This window comes from Pyrgilauda ruficollis, unplaced genomic scaffold (assembly GCF_017590135.1).
Source record: "Pyrgilauda ruficollis isolate IOZ18807 unplaced genomic scaffold, ASM1759013v1 scaffold286, whole genome shotgun sequence".
In the NCBI taxonomy this organism is placed as follows: domain Eukaryota; kingdom Metazoa; phylum Chordata; class Aves; order Passeriformes; family Passeridae; genus Pyrgilauda; species Pyrgilauda ruficollis.
In genome coordinates, this window is record NW_024524222.1 from 28405 (window position 1) to 42784 (window position 14380).

At 43.7% G+C, this 14380-nt stretch overlaps 1 protein-coding gene across 1 annotated transcript; it reads left to right on the forward strand.

Annotated features, from left to right (window-relative positions):
- The first annotated feature begins 651 nt into the window (after nucleotides 1–651).
- On the forward strand, nucleotides 652–8850 carry CPLX4 (complexin 4). The gene is made up of 3 exons (XM_041472239.1): nucleotides 652–818; nucleotides 2748–2835; nucleotides 8031–8850. Exons 1-3 carry the CDS (start codon nucleotides 652–654, stop codon nucleotides 8256–8258), a joined length of 483 nt encoding a protein of 160 aa, XP_041328173.1. The 3' UTR covers nucleotides 8259–8850.
- The last annotated feature ends 5530 nt before the right edge of the window (nucleotides 8851–14380 follow it).

Below are 14380 nucleotides of genomic sequence, written 5' to 3' on the forward strand. Positions count from 1 at the left end.
GCAACTGTAACACTGATGCCTCATTCATCTGCAAGATAAACCAACCATATTAAGAGGGGCTGAAAAAAAAACACACAAAATATTTCTGTCCAGCGGGATAAAATATTAATGGATAAAAAGAATAAGGGGTTTTGCCTAATGAAGAATTCAAGTTTTCAAATCTCCTATCAGAGGGTTTTCCACTCAGTAGCTTGAATTTTGCTATTTTACTATGGCTATTGAGTCAAGCAGGTTTTAAATTCAGATCCAGGGAATGCTGTGATCTCTGAGAAAGTGAGAGCAAACTTCAAGACTGAAGATATTAAAATGCTATTGCACACTACAATTGATTTGTGTGTGTGTACAATTAGCTTAAAGTATTAATGGAAAAGTAGGTAGTTGCATCTAATGATTTTTTTGGAGTAATCTGAACCATCTGCCTCTATATATTAAGGAGTTCTTTCTTTAATCCAGATTATGGCTGACAAACTGGTTTTGGCATTCACGTTTCACTAGCACTGTGCCCTTGAAGAGCTGATGTGCCTGCAGAAACTCTCTCACATACAACTGTTGTGTTTGAAAACATTTTTTGTTTGGCTTTCTTGTAGTTGTTTTCTTATAGTTCCTTTCTTTTTTTTTTTTTTTTCTTTTTTTTTTTTCTTTTTTGAGAAGATGGCCTTTCTAATGAAAAGTATGTTGAGCAACCAGGTAAAGAATTTGGGACTTGGAGGTGGAGGGGAAGAAAGCAAAGAAGAAAGCACTCCTTCTGATCCAGCAGCAGCTGCAGGAATGACCAGAGAGGAGTATGAGGAATATCAAAAGCAAATGGTTGAGGAGAAGTGAGTACCTGTTCCCTTATTATGAGTATGGGGCTGATTCTTGGTAACTTTGTGCAAATAAAAATAGCCCAAGAAGAAGGGAAACATGCTGCTCTTCACTATTTTTTTAAAAAGCAGATGAATCTTTGCTAGAAAGACTTTCCAAAAGAAAAGTTCCCCAACTGGAAATGGTAAAATATGACATTCCCTCTTCCTGCCCCCCCTCCCCCAATCTTGCAACTCTCTCCTATGCTTTCCTGCTATCTCCAGCAGGAGATATGCTGATATGCTTGATATGCTGGACTCATTCCTAGGTGATGTTACTTTATCTAGAAAAATTTCCCAAGATGTTTGTAGTGCAGGATTTAATTCTGTAATGTGTATGATTTGTTCTAGAACTCTACGTGGAGTACACTTTCAATATGTAATATTTCACTGTCCACATTTATTATGGCAGACCTGAAAAAGTACCGAGTGCTCATTTATCTTGAGCAAAGGTTTAAGATGTTTTTGTTTTTTGTTTTTTTTTTTTAATCTACTAAATAAAGCAGAACTTTAAAATCAATTAAGTCTCAATTTTGTCTGTAAAGACAATCTTTATCACTTGCTGTGTTTATGAAAACAAGTAAAATGGAAGATTTGGTGTGTGTAGGAGTTCAAACCATGCATAATTATAAATAAAACTATTGACTTTTAAATCTCAAATGCATCTGTTCCTCTAATGGTCAATTACATAATGGTTGCGTAAATCCTTCTTGTAAGATGATTATAGGTGCCAGGTTAATGACTGATGGAATTTGAGGTATCCAGGTCTGTATTTAGCATCAGACATTTCAATCAGGAAGACCTGAAGAGGTCTAATTTGGTCCGGAAAAAAAGCACAGAATGTTTTGCTCCTCCTTTTGTCAAGTGATATCTAAAAGAGAAATGTCCACCTGCTGGCAGGAAGATGCTTTATGGAGACTGAGAAGAAACACAGGATTCCTGGGATAGGGAAATACCTAGGAAAAGAATTACTTCTATACTGTTTTTAAGTGGGGCAAGTGTCCTTTCCCTGTTGAACTGTACTGAGGAAGCAGGGCAGGAATACCCTATAGGACACTTAGAAACTCTAAATGAAAAGATCACCTCTGGATGAGATGTGGTGCTGTGTCAGAAATCTCTGACATGGGCAGAGCATGCTCCTGTTTCAGGGCTCCATGGATTTTGCCCAGTGTTCAGCTGCACAGGAGTGGAGACCAGAAAAATAAATATGCCTTGCTGAACTTGTGCTCAGGCAGTTTTGAACCCATAAACAACCAGGCTTTGGTTACTTCTCAGATTTTAGGTTTGTTTGTGGGGGTTTTGTTTTTGGAGGGAGAGAAATGCAAGCACTCATTTTGGAAGCAGAGGAAAAGTAATATTTCATTTTGGAAGTATCTTTTACGTGCCAAAATACCTATACTGAAACAAGATCAACTTTGCAATAGAACTTCCATGAAAATGCTACCGGGGAAAAAAGAAATTAAAGGGAGAGGGGGGTGAAAGATGAGTGTCATCAAATGTTACCAAAAATATTTGAGGAGACACATTTTGCAGATAAATGCATGTGTAATCTAAAAAAAAAAAAAAAAAAAAAAAAGTGCATACCAGTTCTTAAATCTAATGAAAACATTTTATAAAATCACAGATGAAGTCAGTGCTCTTCCATACAGAGAAGCTTCAGAATTCATTCCTCTTATGAAACAATTAATGCACAAAGAAAGACCAGGAAAATTCACAGGTGACAGAAGCACAGGAAGTGTGTCCCCTTGGCATCACTATATTGGTATTGCTCCTTTTTTGCCTTTGGACAAGTTACTTATCTTGGGGAATAACTCCCTTGTGTAGCTTTTTGCAGCCAAGCAACTGGTTTAGTGCAAAAGGTTGTTTTTGTTAGCATCTTGAAGAAATATTTTTTCTGATTTCCAGGATGGAAAGAGATGCAGCATTTGCACAGAAAAAAGCAGAGCGAGCTGTTCTGAGGGTTCACCTGAGAGAAAAGTACAGACTGCCCAAGGTAAGCCTGTAGCTCATGAGCTCATCTAGCCCAGAGGCCAAATTTCAACCAATTTTAAACTGTCCATTCCTTTTTCTTTAGTGATCTTGGCACTGTCAAATATTTCCAGGAAAACCAAAATATTGAAAGCAAAATCTTCAAGCAACTTATTTCAAATAATTTTTAAATGATTGTGGTATTTTGTAGGCTTCTGCCATGGGCAGCAGAGAGGTAATACAGGACAGAGTACTCTTCCCCAGGGGTTTGGATCACAAATTTGCTCTGACCTGTCACTACTGGGAAGATGTTGGCATATTTCATTTATACCCCTCAAGGATATGTGGTTCTTAGCAATTTGAGAGTTTATTTGTATTAGTGACCTGTCAGCTACGAGTCATTACCACTCATTTTCTGATCAGTACTTTCCCATGTTTTTTTGATTAATTAAAATGGAGGAAGGTAAAGAATCTATCTCCTATAAATTTAGCTGCTAAAACATGTAGTGCTTAATCCAAGCAAGTCATTTAGGGACTTATCATCAACAGAAAGAGACCAGCACCTGTGGCCTCATCTAGCCAAACTTTTAAATAAGCATTCAAGGTGGAGCTGGGTCACCTCCCAGTGGCTGTGTCTCTTCCAGAGGGAAGCCAGGCAGCATCTGAACTCAGGTAAGATGCATTCCACCCCTAAGAGCCTGGTTCCTCTGGTGCTCTAGCTGGACAACATACCCTGAGGGTGAGTTTAATTACAGAAAGATTAATTATGCAAAAAAATTAAGTCCAAGATTTTAAGTGATTTATTGGATTGGAGGCCTAAGTCTCTAAACACCAGCATTTAAATTAGCAGCTGAGGAGTAAAATATCATTAGGCTTTGCTTTCCTTTTGGAGGCATAGGCTGAGACAGCTCCTGAACAGCATTTACCCAGCGTCTTGCCACAGCTTTCAGCCCCAAGAGGGGCTGCTTTGGAAAGCTCCAGGATACTTGAATGTCCACATCTCAACTAAACATCAGTGGAGCTGGGTATCTCCGGTTTTCAAATTCTCCCACTTGCAGTGGTTTTTACAGCTGGAGATGGTGTCCAGGTCACCAGTCTCCCTTGGCTGAGCACCTCATAGACACACAAGTATGCAGTGGTGATCTGACCCATCTCCAGTAGGATCTTGTGCTCTCTGGGGCCATATTTCAGTAATAACAATAGAAGATTTGTCTCCAAGGTAGGAGAGTAGCTCTAAGCCAGAAAACAATATTGCAGGATACGTTTTCCTGCATTTGTTTCTCTCTATACAGCATTTCTTGGTTTTCATCAGCCCTTATGAAAACGTGTTATAGCAGGAAGAGAATGAAACTACTACATACATGCTAATGTGTCCCTGAAAAAAAAAATCAGTGCTGTAATACAACATTCTGGCAAAAAATGCTCTCAGGCTTGTGATAATGCATTAAATATTTTGAAAATTGAAAGTAATTTCAGGTAGCCTAGTATAGTCTAGAAACACTGAATATTACCAATATCAATCACTAGCAAGCATTTTAAGTAAAAACATGGAATTCAGGACTAAGCAGGGCCCCCCTTTGCCACATAAAATCTAAAGCTCCATGCTATCTGGGCCAGATTTATAAGAGAAAGTAGACCCTTAATGAACCTAATCCTATTAACAGAGTTGTCAACTTAGGTTTGTCATCAGAAAGATGTTTTTAGCCATGAGACATTTGATCTATGGACAACTTTTTCATCTTTGGCATATTCAGTGCATCACATTAATACAAAACATTTTAAAATATTATATAAATACAGACATTAATATTTTAATAATAATTAAAAAAAAACCTCACCAAATTATCTTATCCACTTGCTGCCTTTTTCCTGAACTGGGATTCAGTAATCAATTAATTTCTGCAAGGTCTAAACACAGGAGCATGATTTGATGGTGGAAAATGGAGCCCCAATGCAGATGTCAGGAAGGAGCAGTCCCCACTGCTCTGCACTGCTCACCAGCTCTGTGCTCCAAGCTGTGATCTCTGGATTCTCTGAGGGTGTTTCCGGGGAGGACGGCTGGTGGTACCAACATTTGACTCCTTGTACCTACTTGTGAGGTACTTGCAGCCCTTCAGTGGCAAAAGGACGGTGCTGCTGCTGTGTTGCTAATTTAAGTCCCACCCGCAGGTCAAGGCAAGGTGAACTGTGATTTTGTATGTTACTGGTGCATTATAGGTGATGAATCACAGGATGAGGTCTGGAGTCAGCTACCTAAGGATCTCTGCACATTAGCATAGGTAAATGTTATGACAGGATAAGCTAGGCATAAGTAAAGCAGTACATCACACAGGGATGCTGGAAAAGAGTTTGGTTCCCTTGTGGATTAGTCTGTGAGCTTTGATCTGTTTTGTTTACAAGTAGACTTCATACAAGCAGCGTTGAACCAGCATTTGGTGTTCTTTGCTCCTTAAGCTGCACAGAAGACTTTACCATCATTGTTCAGAGGACTGAAAGTGCCATTTAACAAGCAATACCAAACTTTGATTGCTCTTCTCCCCTTGTGGAGGGCATTGTCTTCCTTTGAGGGAGCTTGACAAAACTTTTTCGTGAAAGAAGCTCTCTCCCTGAGGGCCATTGCTTTTCCTGCCCAGTGGACATGGAGCTGTCTAATGTTAAACTGTATCCTTTACCTGTGGGAGCCAGAGAAAGAATTTCCCCTGGGATATCAGATGGTGACCATCTCCTGCTTGCACTATCTTAATCCTTCTCCCTCTCTCATTCACCTTTTTTCTCATTTCTGTACACACTTCATGCTACAAAATAAAGTTGGTATGCTTGAACTGGACCCGTGCACCTTAATTTGGGCAGAGGACTTTACTGTCAAATTGTAACAAAGCAGATATTTAGCCAGTTTTCTGCTCACACCTGTGTATTGTTGTATATGTAAAGAACTCTATTGCATCTATAGCAAAATAGATCTGGGACTGACTACATCAGAGGCATAATCAGGGTGAAAAAGTATTACCATGCACTCAGACTCTATCGCCTATGCTGTTGAATTGTCAGAATAATGTCTGACCCAGTTTTGGCCTGGGCACTCTCCCAAGCAATTCCCACGGCCAGTTTGGGAGTTAGGACAGGCATTCCCAATCGGCAGTTAGATGGGACCACCCTGTTTGGAAGGGTGCAGAGTTCAATAGCATCCCAGTGGGTTTTTCCAGGCCAGCTGGCCTTGGGGCAAGAGACCGTGCCAGGCATATTTAATTTAGTAAAAGAGATGTTGCTTCTGTGTTCACTTTTCCATTTCAAATCAAAGTAAACAAGAATCAAACACTCAAATTCTAGAAGGAACTGAAGAGGCCATACGTGCATCATGTGCTTCTTTGCTGCTTCTTGAGCAACCACACCCTGTTGAAGCTCATTGTAGGTCTATTAAAAATAAATGTCAAGTGGGTAGAGGCAGGTAGCTTGGGCAGAATTGTACTGCTTTAGACTATATCTCAATATATTCTTTTTTGGCCAGAGAACCCTTTGAAGCCCCAAACTGTTGCACATCACATCCCAGACTTCCATAGGACAGTGGACTTTGGTGCAAGAACATGCCAGAAAATTGTTCACATTGCCAAAGATGTGAATCACTACAGTGATTAAATTATAAATAATTTTAAAGAGCATGTGTGATTGTCTGATTAGGGGCACTTTTTCAGTAATTAACATTTTTTTATTATCCTCTATCGCTACTGACTGATGAGGATTTTGAAAGGGTTAACTCCTCTGATAGCCATCAGTTGCTGAATAAAAGCATAAAACAATTTTTCCTGCTACACAATCCATAAAAAATACCTCTTCAGGAGATTGTTTCTAGCTCCCACAGATCTGACTCCAGCAACCCTTACTAAAAAGGTGAAGAGATGTCTTCACCCATTTTTTCCACATAGCAGTAACAATCCTGCTAGAGCTCCCTACAGTTTCACAGGAGATATGGGGGAAAATCAGATTAAAGGGAAGTAGAGTCATTGCAAACATAAAGTGTGGAAATATGGAACTGTAAATAGTGGTTATGCAGCTGACCACCCCCAGCCTGCCTGTCCTTGCTAAGGCCTGCAAACCATAGACATTGCTCATATATGTTCTTGCATTCATTGGTCCTTTCATTCATGCAAAAGCCATACCCCTCACTCTAAAAAACACCTCCTGCTGATAGCATTGCTGCTTATTCATATCAGGCCTTTGCTGCTGTCATGGTTAATTTTGGAGATGTAATGAGGCATTAATGCTTATCTTTGATGTCTGAACTGTGTCGAAATATCCTGTTCTTCTGAGCTCTGGATCCATCAGAATCCACCAGAAAATGTGAACAAAATCACCATTGTTTGAAAAATTGACATAATCCCACTGATGGTGTATTTCAGTGGGCAGGCAGGAAACAAGTGTGTGTAGTGCTTACTGCATCTCAGCCCTTTTAATTGCTTAACCAGTTTCTTCTCCTGTCTCCTTCTGCTTTCCCAGACTCACAACCAACCTCCCTCCTCTCTTTTGTTGCCCAAGTCCTCTTATTACCCCACATAGCAGCACCGCAACACTGATTATGTGCCAGGCAGCCCCTGCTCTTCACCACAACCCAGAGAGGCCAACCAAAGACCTAGACAGAGTTTGGACATGGTTTGGGAAGATGGGGGACCCTTTTTCCAGTCATTCATTCATCTTTCTTCCAGAAGGCTTCAGTTTAGTGCTGATATCTAAAAATCCCCCCCACCCACCCCGCCGCGCCCAACCATGGAATAAGGAAATGGTGCCGCAGCTCTTCTGAAGCTCTTGTTTCATTGACCAGAAGCTGACAGGCACAGCACAACGGCTGACAGGCTCGATAGTGTCCTGCAGCATGGTTTTGGGGGCTACAAATAACTTGGAATGGAATTCCTGCCCCATCAGCATGGCAAAGATTTCTAAAACGGCAAGTGACACTGAGGGCTTCAGTTTTGACAGTGCTGAATCCCTTCAAAGAAATATAATTGACATTGCCTGAAAAATCTTAGAACTTTCATGGAGGCTGATTGAGGCCCTGAATTTACAAGCTGCACACAAAAAAAAAAAAAAAAAAAAAAAAAATTGACTGAAAAATCTGTGCATGTTTTGGCTCTCCCTAAAAACCTAAAAAAATCAAAACAAGAGGCTCACTGGTAGATCCTGGAAAGAGGCAGAAATACTCTCATCTGTTGGTTTTGTTTCCTGCTTTAGAGTGAATTGGATGAGAATCAAATACAGATGGCTGGAGATGATGTGGGATTGCCAGAAGACCTTCAGAAGATGGTGGCAGAAGATCAGGAGGAGGAAGAAGACAAGGACTCTATCCTGGGCCAGCTGCAGAACATCCAGAATATGGACATGGATGCCATCAAAGAAAAGGCACAGGCCACCTTCACTGAGATGAAACAGGCAGCTGAGCAGAAATGTTCCATGATGTAGAACAGCCACCACTGCCCAAAGGCTGTACCTTCAGTCTTGTGTTGCTGGGGATGCAGAGGGAGAGCAGGCAGAGGGAAGCACTTAGCTCTATAGCATTCAGTGTAAATATAGAAAAGTGATGAGAGAGAGACTTAAAACCCTCAGGGGAGAGTAAAATTTTACCTGCTGGGACAGCCTAAAAGGAAGTTAGAATTGATCCTCAGTTTTGAACATAACTTTTTCCCCCATGGAAAAAAAATGGCTTTATAAAAGTTAATATTGGGAAAAAAAATGTGCCTTTTTCCATTTTTTCCACATGACTGAATGCTATTAAATGTGTATGTTTGAACAAAATTGTACTTCTGATACATCACATAGAGGTAACAGCTCATTTAATCCTGCTTTCAGAAATAAACACATATTTCTTTTAAAAACATGTCTGTTTCAAGCATCTTGAGGCAAACACAGTGTTCAGATATTGACATCTGCTGCAAAACCTTGACTTTTAAAATCATCTCTGTATTAAGTGTAGCAAAGGCAAAAAGTGAAGCATGTAACTCAACAGCTTGGGTCAAAAATGTTGTCATATGCACTGCGTGGGGACTTGTAGGAAAGTAAGGCTTGGTGGCTCTCAGTGAGCCCTGCTCTGGAGCAGTGCAGGCTTCTCCAGTCTGCTTTCATTTCCCAGCCTCTCAAAGACACTTCAAACATCAAGGGACAGCAATGACTCTGCTTGTCTGCTCTGTGTGCCAAATTCTGGGGCTGGGGGTACCAGCGCAAGGCTAAAACCAGCTCCCCACGCTGATTCTGGGAGTTGTCTCCATCAAAGGCTAAACATGGAAGGTTATGCCAGGGTGGGGCACCTGAGGAAAGGCATAGCTCTCACTAATGTTACATCTGCCTGTGTCTATGGAACATGCAGGCTGCTACTCCCAAGGAATTCTATAACATGAATGGCTTTGTAAGTTCTCTAGGAACTAGCCTGGAAATTAAATTTGGAAATGAATACATGCAGCACCTTCCTACAGGTTTATAAGTCTCTTTCTCTCTCTCTCTCTCTTTCTGTCTCCAATCAACCAAGTAAAAATAATAATTTTAAATTAACAAATGCACTAAGTATGATTTATCTTGTTTCTCTTTTCCTGCTTTCCTTGCTTGCTTCCCTCCTTTTCTCTTTGTCTTTTCTCTCTCCCCTCCCCTTGCTTGAAAACCTGTTATCTATTTTCTTCCCCATTGCAGCATTAAGAAAATACACCTTTTTTTCTTACTCATTTAGTTCTTACCTAGGAAACACAGAATTTACAAGTTCTGACCTTCCTTGCTCTTTCCAGAGGATGTGCTAGTGCATTAAATGGCTCTCATCTAACAGGTAATTTCTTTAGTGCACAAAACTTATCTTCAGCAGGTCCCTCAAGCATCAGAGCTATTTTGCCTAAAACCACCAAGACTTCTGATTCTATTTCTTCCTCTTGGGATTCTGCTCTCACATGGCACCACAGAATCTAATTATCTATGTGGAAAGACAAGTGAGCTCTTTTAGGAGGTCTTCACATAAAGTAAATAAAATAGTCACCAGCTCAGTTCACCAGCCTGAGGTTTGTGAAGCTCAATGCATTTCCCTCTGCATTGGTATAAATCTGGGTGGTGTCTCCACACTGTTGTGTTGCTTTACAGACTGAATTGTCCTATCTATGAAACACCAAAATAAACAAGCCTAAGGATTTTGACCTTTGAATTAAAATGTGCTTGGAACTTCCCAAAAATCTTACTGAAAGCATCTGGTGCTTTAAAGGATCTAATTATATTTGTCAGCAGATATAGGATCAGCATTTTCACAGTTTAAAGGGTCAGAGAAGAAAGTACAGTCAGAATCACCAAACAAACGATTAATGAGACTCCAAAAAAAGTGTCAGGGCTGGCAGAGACAAGCAGGACTGGGAGGTGGCTTGGGACTGGCACAGGATGGGAGCCCACCCCCACTGAAGTGCTGCGGGTACAGGAGTGAGCTGCCTTAGGCACCAGTGTTAGACCAGAGCTCCCACATTTAGTCTGGAGTGGCAGAGCCAGGGTAGGGGGGGCAAATCTGTGCTGCCCTCAAGAGGAGCCTGATCTTCGGCTCGCTGGAGGTGGCTGCCTGCTCCTGGCAGCACCTGCAGGGCTCATCCCTCCAGCACCGGCTGTTCCCATCTTCAGCTGCTAGCCACAGGCCTGGGGAAGCACGAGTAGGAGGTGGTGAGGCCACCCCAGGTACATGCAGCTCTCAAGGTGCTTAGCTCTGGGGACAGGTCACAGGGCAGCCACTGCATGTGCTGGTATGTGAGTCTGGGAATGTTTGTGTCCATATCCGTGCACAAATGCACATGTACGCGCATGCATGCAGCTATGCACGTGTGAGAATGGACAGGGACATGTCTGTGTGTCCATGTGTCTTTGTCAGGAGCAGATTAAAGGGTTAGGTCACATGGCAGCTACTGCTGCACCGACCCTACCTGGGATTTGGGTTCTTAGAGTTAATAGGATCGCTGGAGCTCAAGACCGTCATCCCATCAAGATAAATGTCTCTAGTGCCCACTCTTAAGCAATCTGAATTCAATTAGGCTAATTGGAAAACAAGTAAAGAAGGATTGCGTTAATATAGCCTTATAGCATGAACCTCCCCTCCCTCCCTATGAGCATGGCAAGCCCAAATGCCAGCGCTCTTGCACCCAGTCCATGGTGCTCCCACCAGAAAGGGCTGCCTGGTTCCCAGAGCCTATTCCACACCCACAACCTGGACAGACAGCAGGACAACAAGATCTCTGTGCAACTCCTGGGTGCCAGACAGGACTCTGGGAGGTGGAGAAAACACAGCTGATTCTCCTGGACAGATCAAGAAAAGTCTCAGCAGAAAAACAACAAAAGTGTGAGTGATACAGTGACAGGAGGAGACAGCAGCTTCCTCATGCATTATGCTTTCAAGAAGGTTCTGAAACTGCACCCTTAGGAATTTTTGGGGAGGAAAAATTCCATTTTTGGGGTTGTTTTTAACAATCTCCTGGATGATACAGAGCATGCAAACTGCAGGAGGATACAGGTTTGCTCTAGGTGAATATTTCCTCCTTTTCCTTGCTTCCCTCTTGTTGATTTGCAGTCTGACTGTGAAAGCCCCATTTGTCTTTCAGGGAGGTCCCCCCTGTTGCACATCTTTGGTCTGGAGAGTGATGTCTCTCCTGCAGTGTGACTTCAGCTTCAAATCTCTGCCCTGCAAGGCAGCAATTATTTCACCTGGACATAAAGAAAAGGCAGGAGAAAAGGAAGGCGGAACCTGTGGCATTTTATGATGCTGATTTCATTGTGTGAAACCACATCCCATGCATATGTCTCAGCACTGACTACAGGATGAAAACTATTTCCCTTTAGTCTTCACTATACATGTACAGGAAGGAGGTACAGCATACAGCTGCACTTTACAGATGGGCCATCTTGAGAACTTCTGTTACTTTCCGAGCATAACTTCAGCAGAAATTTTAATAATGCGTTGCAAAAGAAAAATAAAAAAGGTGATGAAATGGGGATACCACTTGGAAAGGCAAGTAACAAACCCTACCTCGAGAGAGAACGAATACTCTCAAATTTGATTCTGGGTGCCCCCACAAGTTTCCAAAGGTCAAAGGTCTTTGCAAAGCTGGGATGTACCACAGGATCGGTTTCTGAGGCTTCATACTAATACGATACAAATCCCAGAGGGCTACAAGCAATTCAACTGACAGCCAGGACATCAGACCCAAAGGAAAAAGTTCAGTTACCATTCTTTGCCTATCTAAACCCTCTGTGCAATCAGAGGAACCATTAGACTTCTTCCCTCTCTGGAGCACTGTGATGCCTCATGCATGTCACACAGTCTGTGCCTGAAGCATGGCAAGAGAGAAAAGACAGATCTAGAGCTGGAAGAGTCAGAGTTCTCTCTGCTCTGCTACAGGGTTATGGGGTTTTTTTCAGGTACTTTTTCAAATCGGGATCAAAGGAGTGGCTTCCTCTTTCAACAATTCCACTCGCCTGCAAGGAGGATGCTACAGTGACAAATATAGCTCCACATGGAAAACACAAGTGGAATATTCTACTGCTGAGGAAAGAGGAGCCTTCTCTGTCAGGGAGGAAGGTCTCTTGTGTCCTGTGTGGGACGCAAACACCGTGCTCCAGGGCTAGAAGACTTTTTTTCTGCCTTCATATTGTGATTAACAGCAAAAAATCGAGTATTGACTCTGTAACTGACCACTTTGACAGGTACCCCAAAAGCAGCATCTCTGCCAGGATCTAATGCCCTTTATGGCACTGACTAAAGGGTTTTTGCTCCTTCATCTCACATTCCTATCTTTCTCAACTACAAGCAAAACTGATTCCTAATTTTGCCCAGGACTTCTGGAGGGACAGGTGTGTTTTGTGCTGATTTTGAGTGCTGTAAACCCCCAGCTTCAAATTAGAAGAAATTAGGGACATTGCACAGTTCATTCATCTTCACTAATAGAGTTCCTGGGAAACACACATGTAGATTAAAGGAACACAATGGCCCCTGGCTGATTGCTTTGAGTACCCTCCAATGTCCCTACAATGGTATTGACTGGCTTTTTGTAGTGTCCACAAAAGCCACACTAACCTTTTCTTGTCTCTTCTGTTGGCCTCTTCCCTCTGTGCAAACGGATGTCTGAGTTCTTTCGGCCTCAAACCAACCCCCAAGCAGTCAGTGAAGGCAAACCTCCCCTGAAGCTAGGAAAAGTTGTGCACTCCTAAAAGAAATCTACTTTGGGACACCAGAACATAAACCTGCAAAAGGTATGGATGATGGCAGAAGCAAGCACTGCCAATCTTTGAAGTGATTCCTCTGAAAAAAATCTACATGATATGGAGCCTGTTGGGGCAGAAGGAGAACTAAAAAAATGCAGATTTATTGAGAGAGGTCATACTTATCAGACTAGCTAACACATCTGGAAGAACAAGGAGTAGCAGTGGTGTTTCTCTTTCACATACACTCTCCTCAGGCTTCAAATGGAAGCATCCCCAAAGCTAAGTGTAGACTGAAAACCACTCTGGATGTTACTGGGTTTGTCACATAAACAAGCTGGGACAAAAGGTAGCTGGTGCCTCAGAGGAACTGGGAAATGCTAGTATGAAAATGACAGAAAGAAAAAAGCAGGGAAAAGATCGATGCAGGAGACGTGATGCTGTTACCGGTAGGTCCTGTGGTAGGTCCACGCCTTCCACCAAGCCAAGTACAAAGAGAAATGTGTGGGATTTGGCTCCCTGCCTCACCTCCAAAAACACTCTCTGCATCCCCCATGAAGCTATGCCCTGCCTGCTACCCCGCCAGCCGCACTCACACCGTGGAGCACAGGGTCACCGAATCAGCTCTTCTCACAGGCTCTGTGAGAAGCGGCATACTTGAAAATACTCTGTGGCATACTTGAAAACTTCTTCGCAAATATTGCTTAGTGCTCCCTCGGGTTTGTGAAGTCTGAAATGCTGAACCCACCTTCTGCGTCTATCCTGCCCAGAAGCACCTGGTCTGTGAAATGCCTTTGGAGGCAACAGGGCGCAGTGTCCCGCAGAGTCGGGCCGGGACCGCGGATCGTCCCGCAGGGCAGCTTTCGAGCGGCCGCCGTGAAACCGACGCACCTACAAACCGTCCGGGAGGATCTGGGCTGAGGCCGTCGGACAAGAGAAAAGCGGCCAGGCTCCGAGAGCCGCCGAACAGCGCGGGGCCATACCAGGGACCCGCTGTCCTCCGGCCGGGCACCTCCGGGCTCCCGCCCCTTCCCTTCCCGTTCGCTGAGTCCCCTTTACCGCGCCCCCGGCAGCGGCTGCCGCGGCTCTCGCCGTCCCGGCTCTGTCCCCCCGTGCCCGGCGCGCCTCTCGCCGCCCGTCCCACCGCGATTTCAGACAGCGCTGCCCCTGCCCCGGGGCTCCGACCGCGGCGCTCGGCCCGGGCCAGCCCCCGGCTGCAGCGGAGGCCGCCCCGCTCCGCCTCGGGCTCTCCGGATGGCATCGCCCGGCGCCGCCTGGGGCTGGGACTGGGGCCGGGTCCGGAGCCGGCGGGGAGGGGCGGGGCGGGCGGCGGGGGGCGGGGGGATGCCCTGCCTCCCCCTCCACGCCGAAGAGATGCAGGGGCC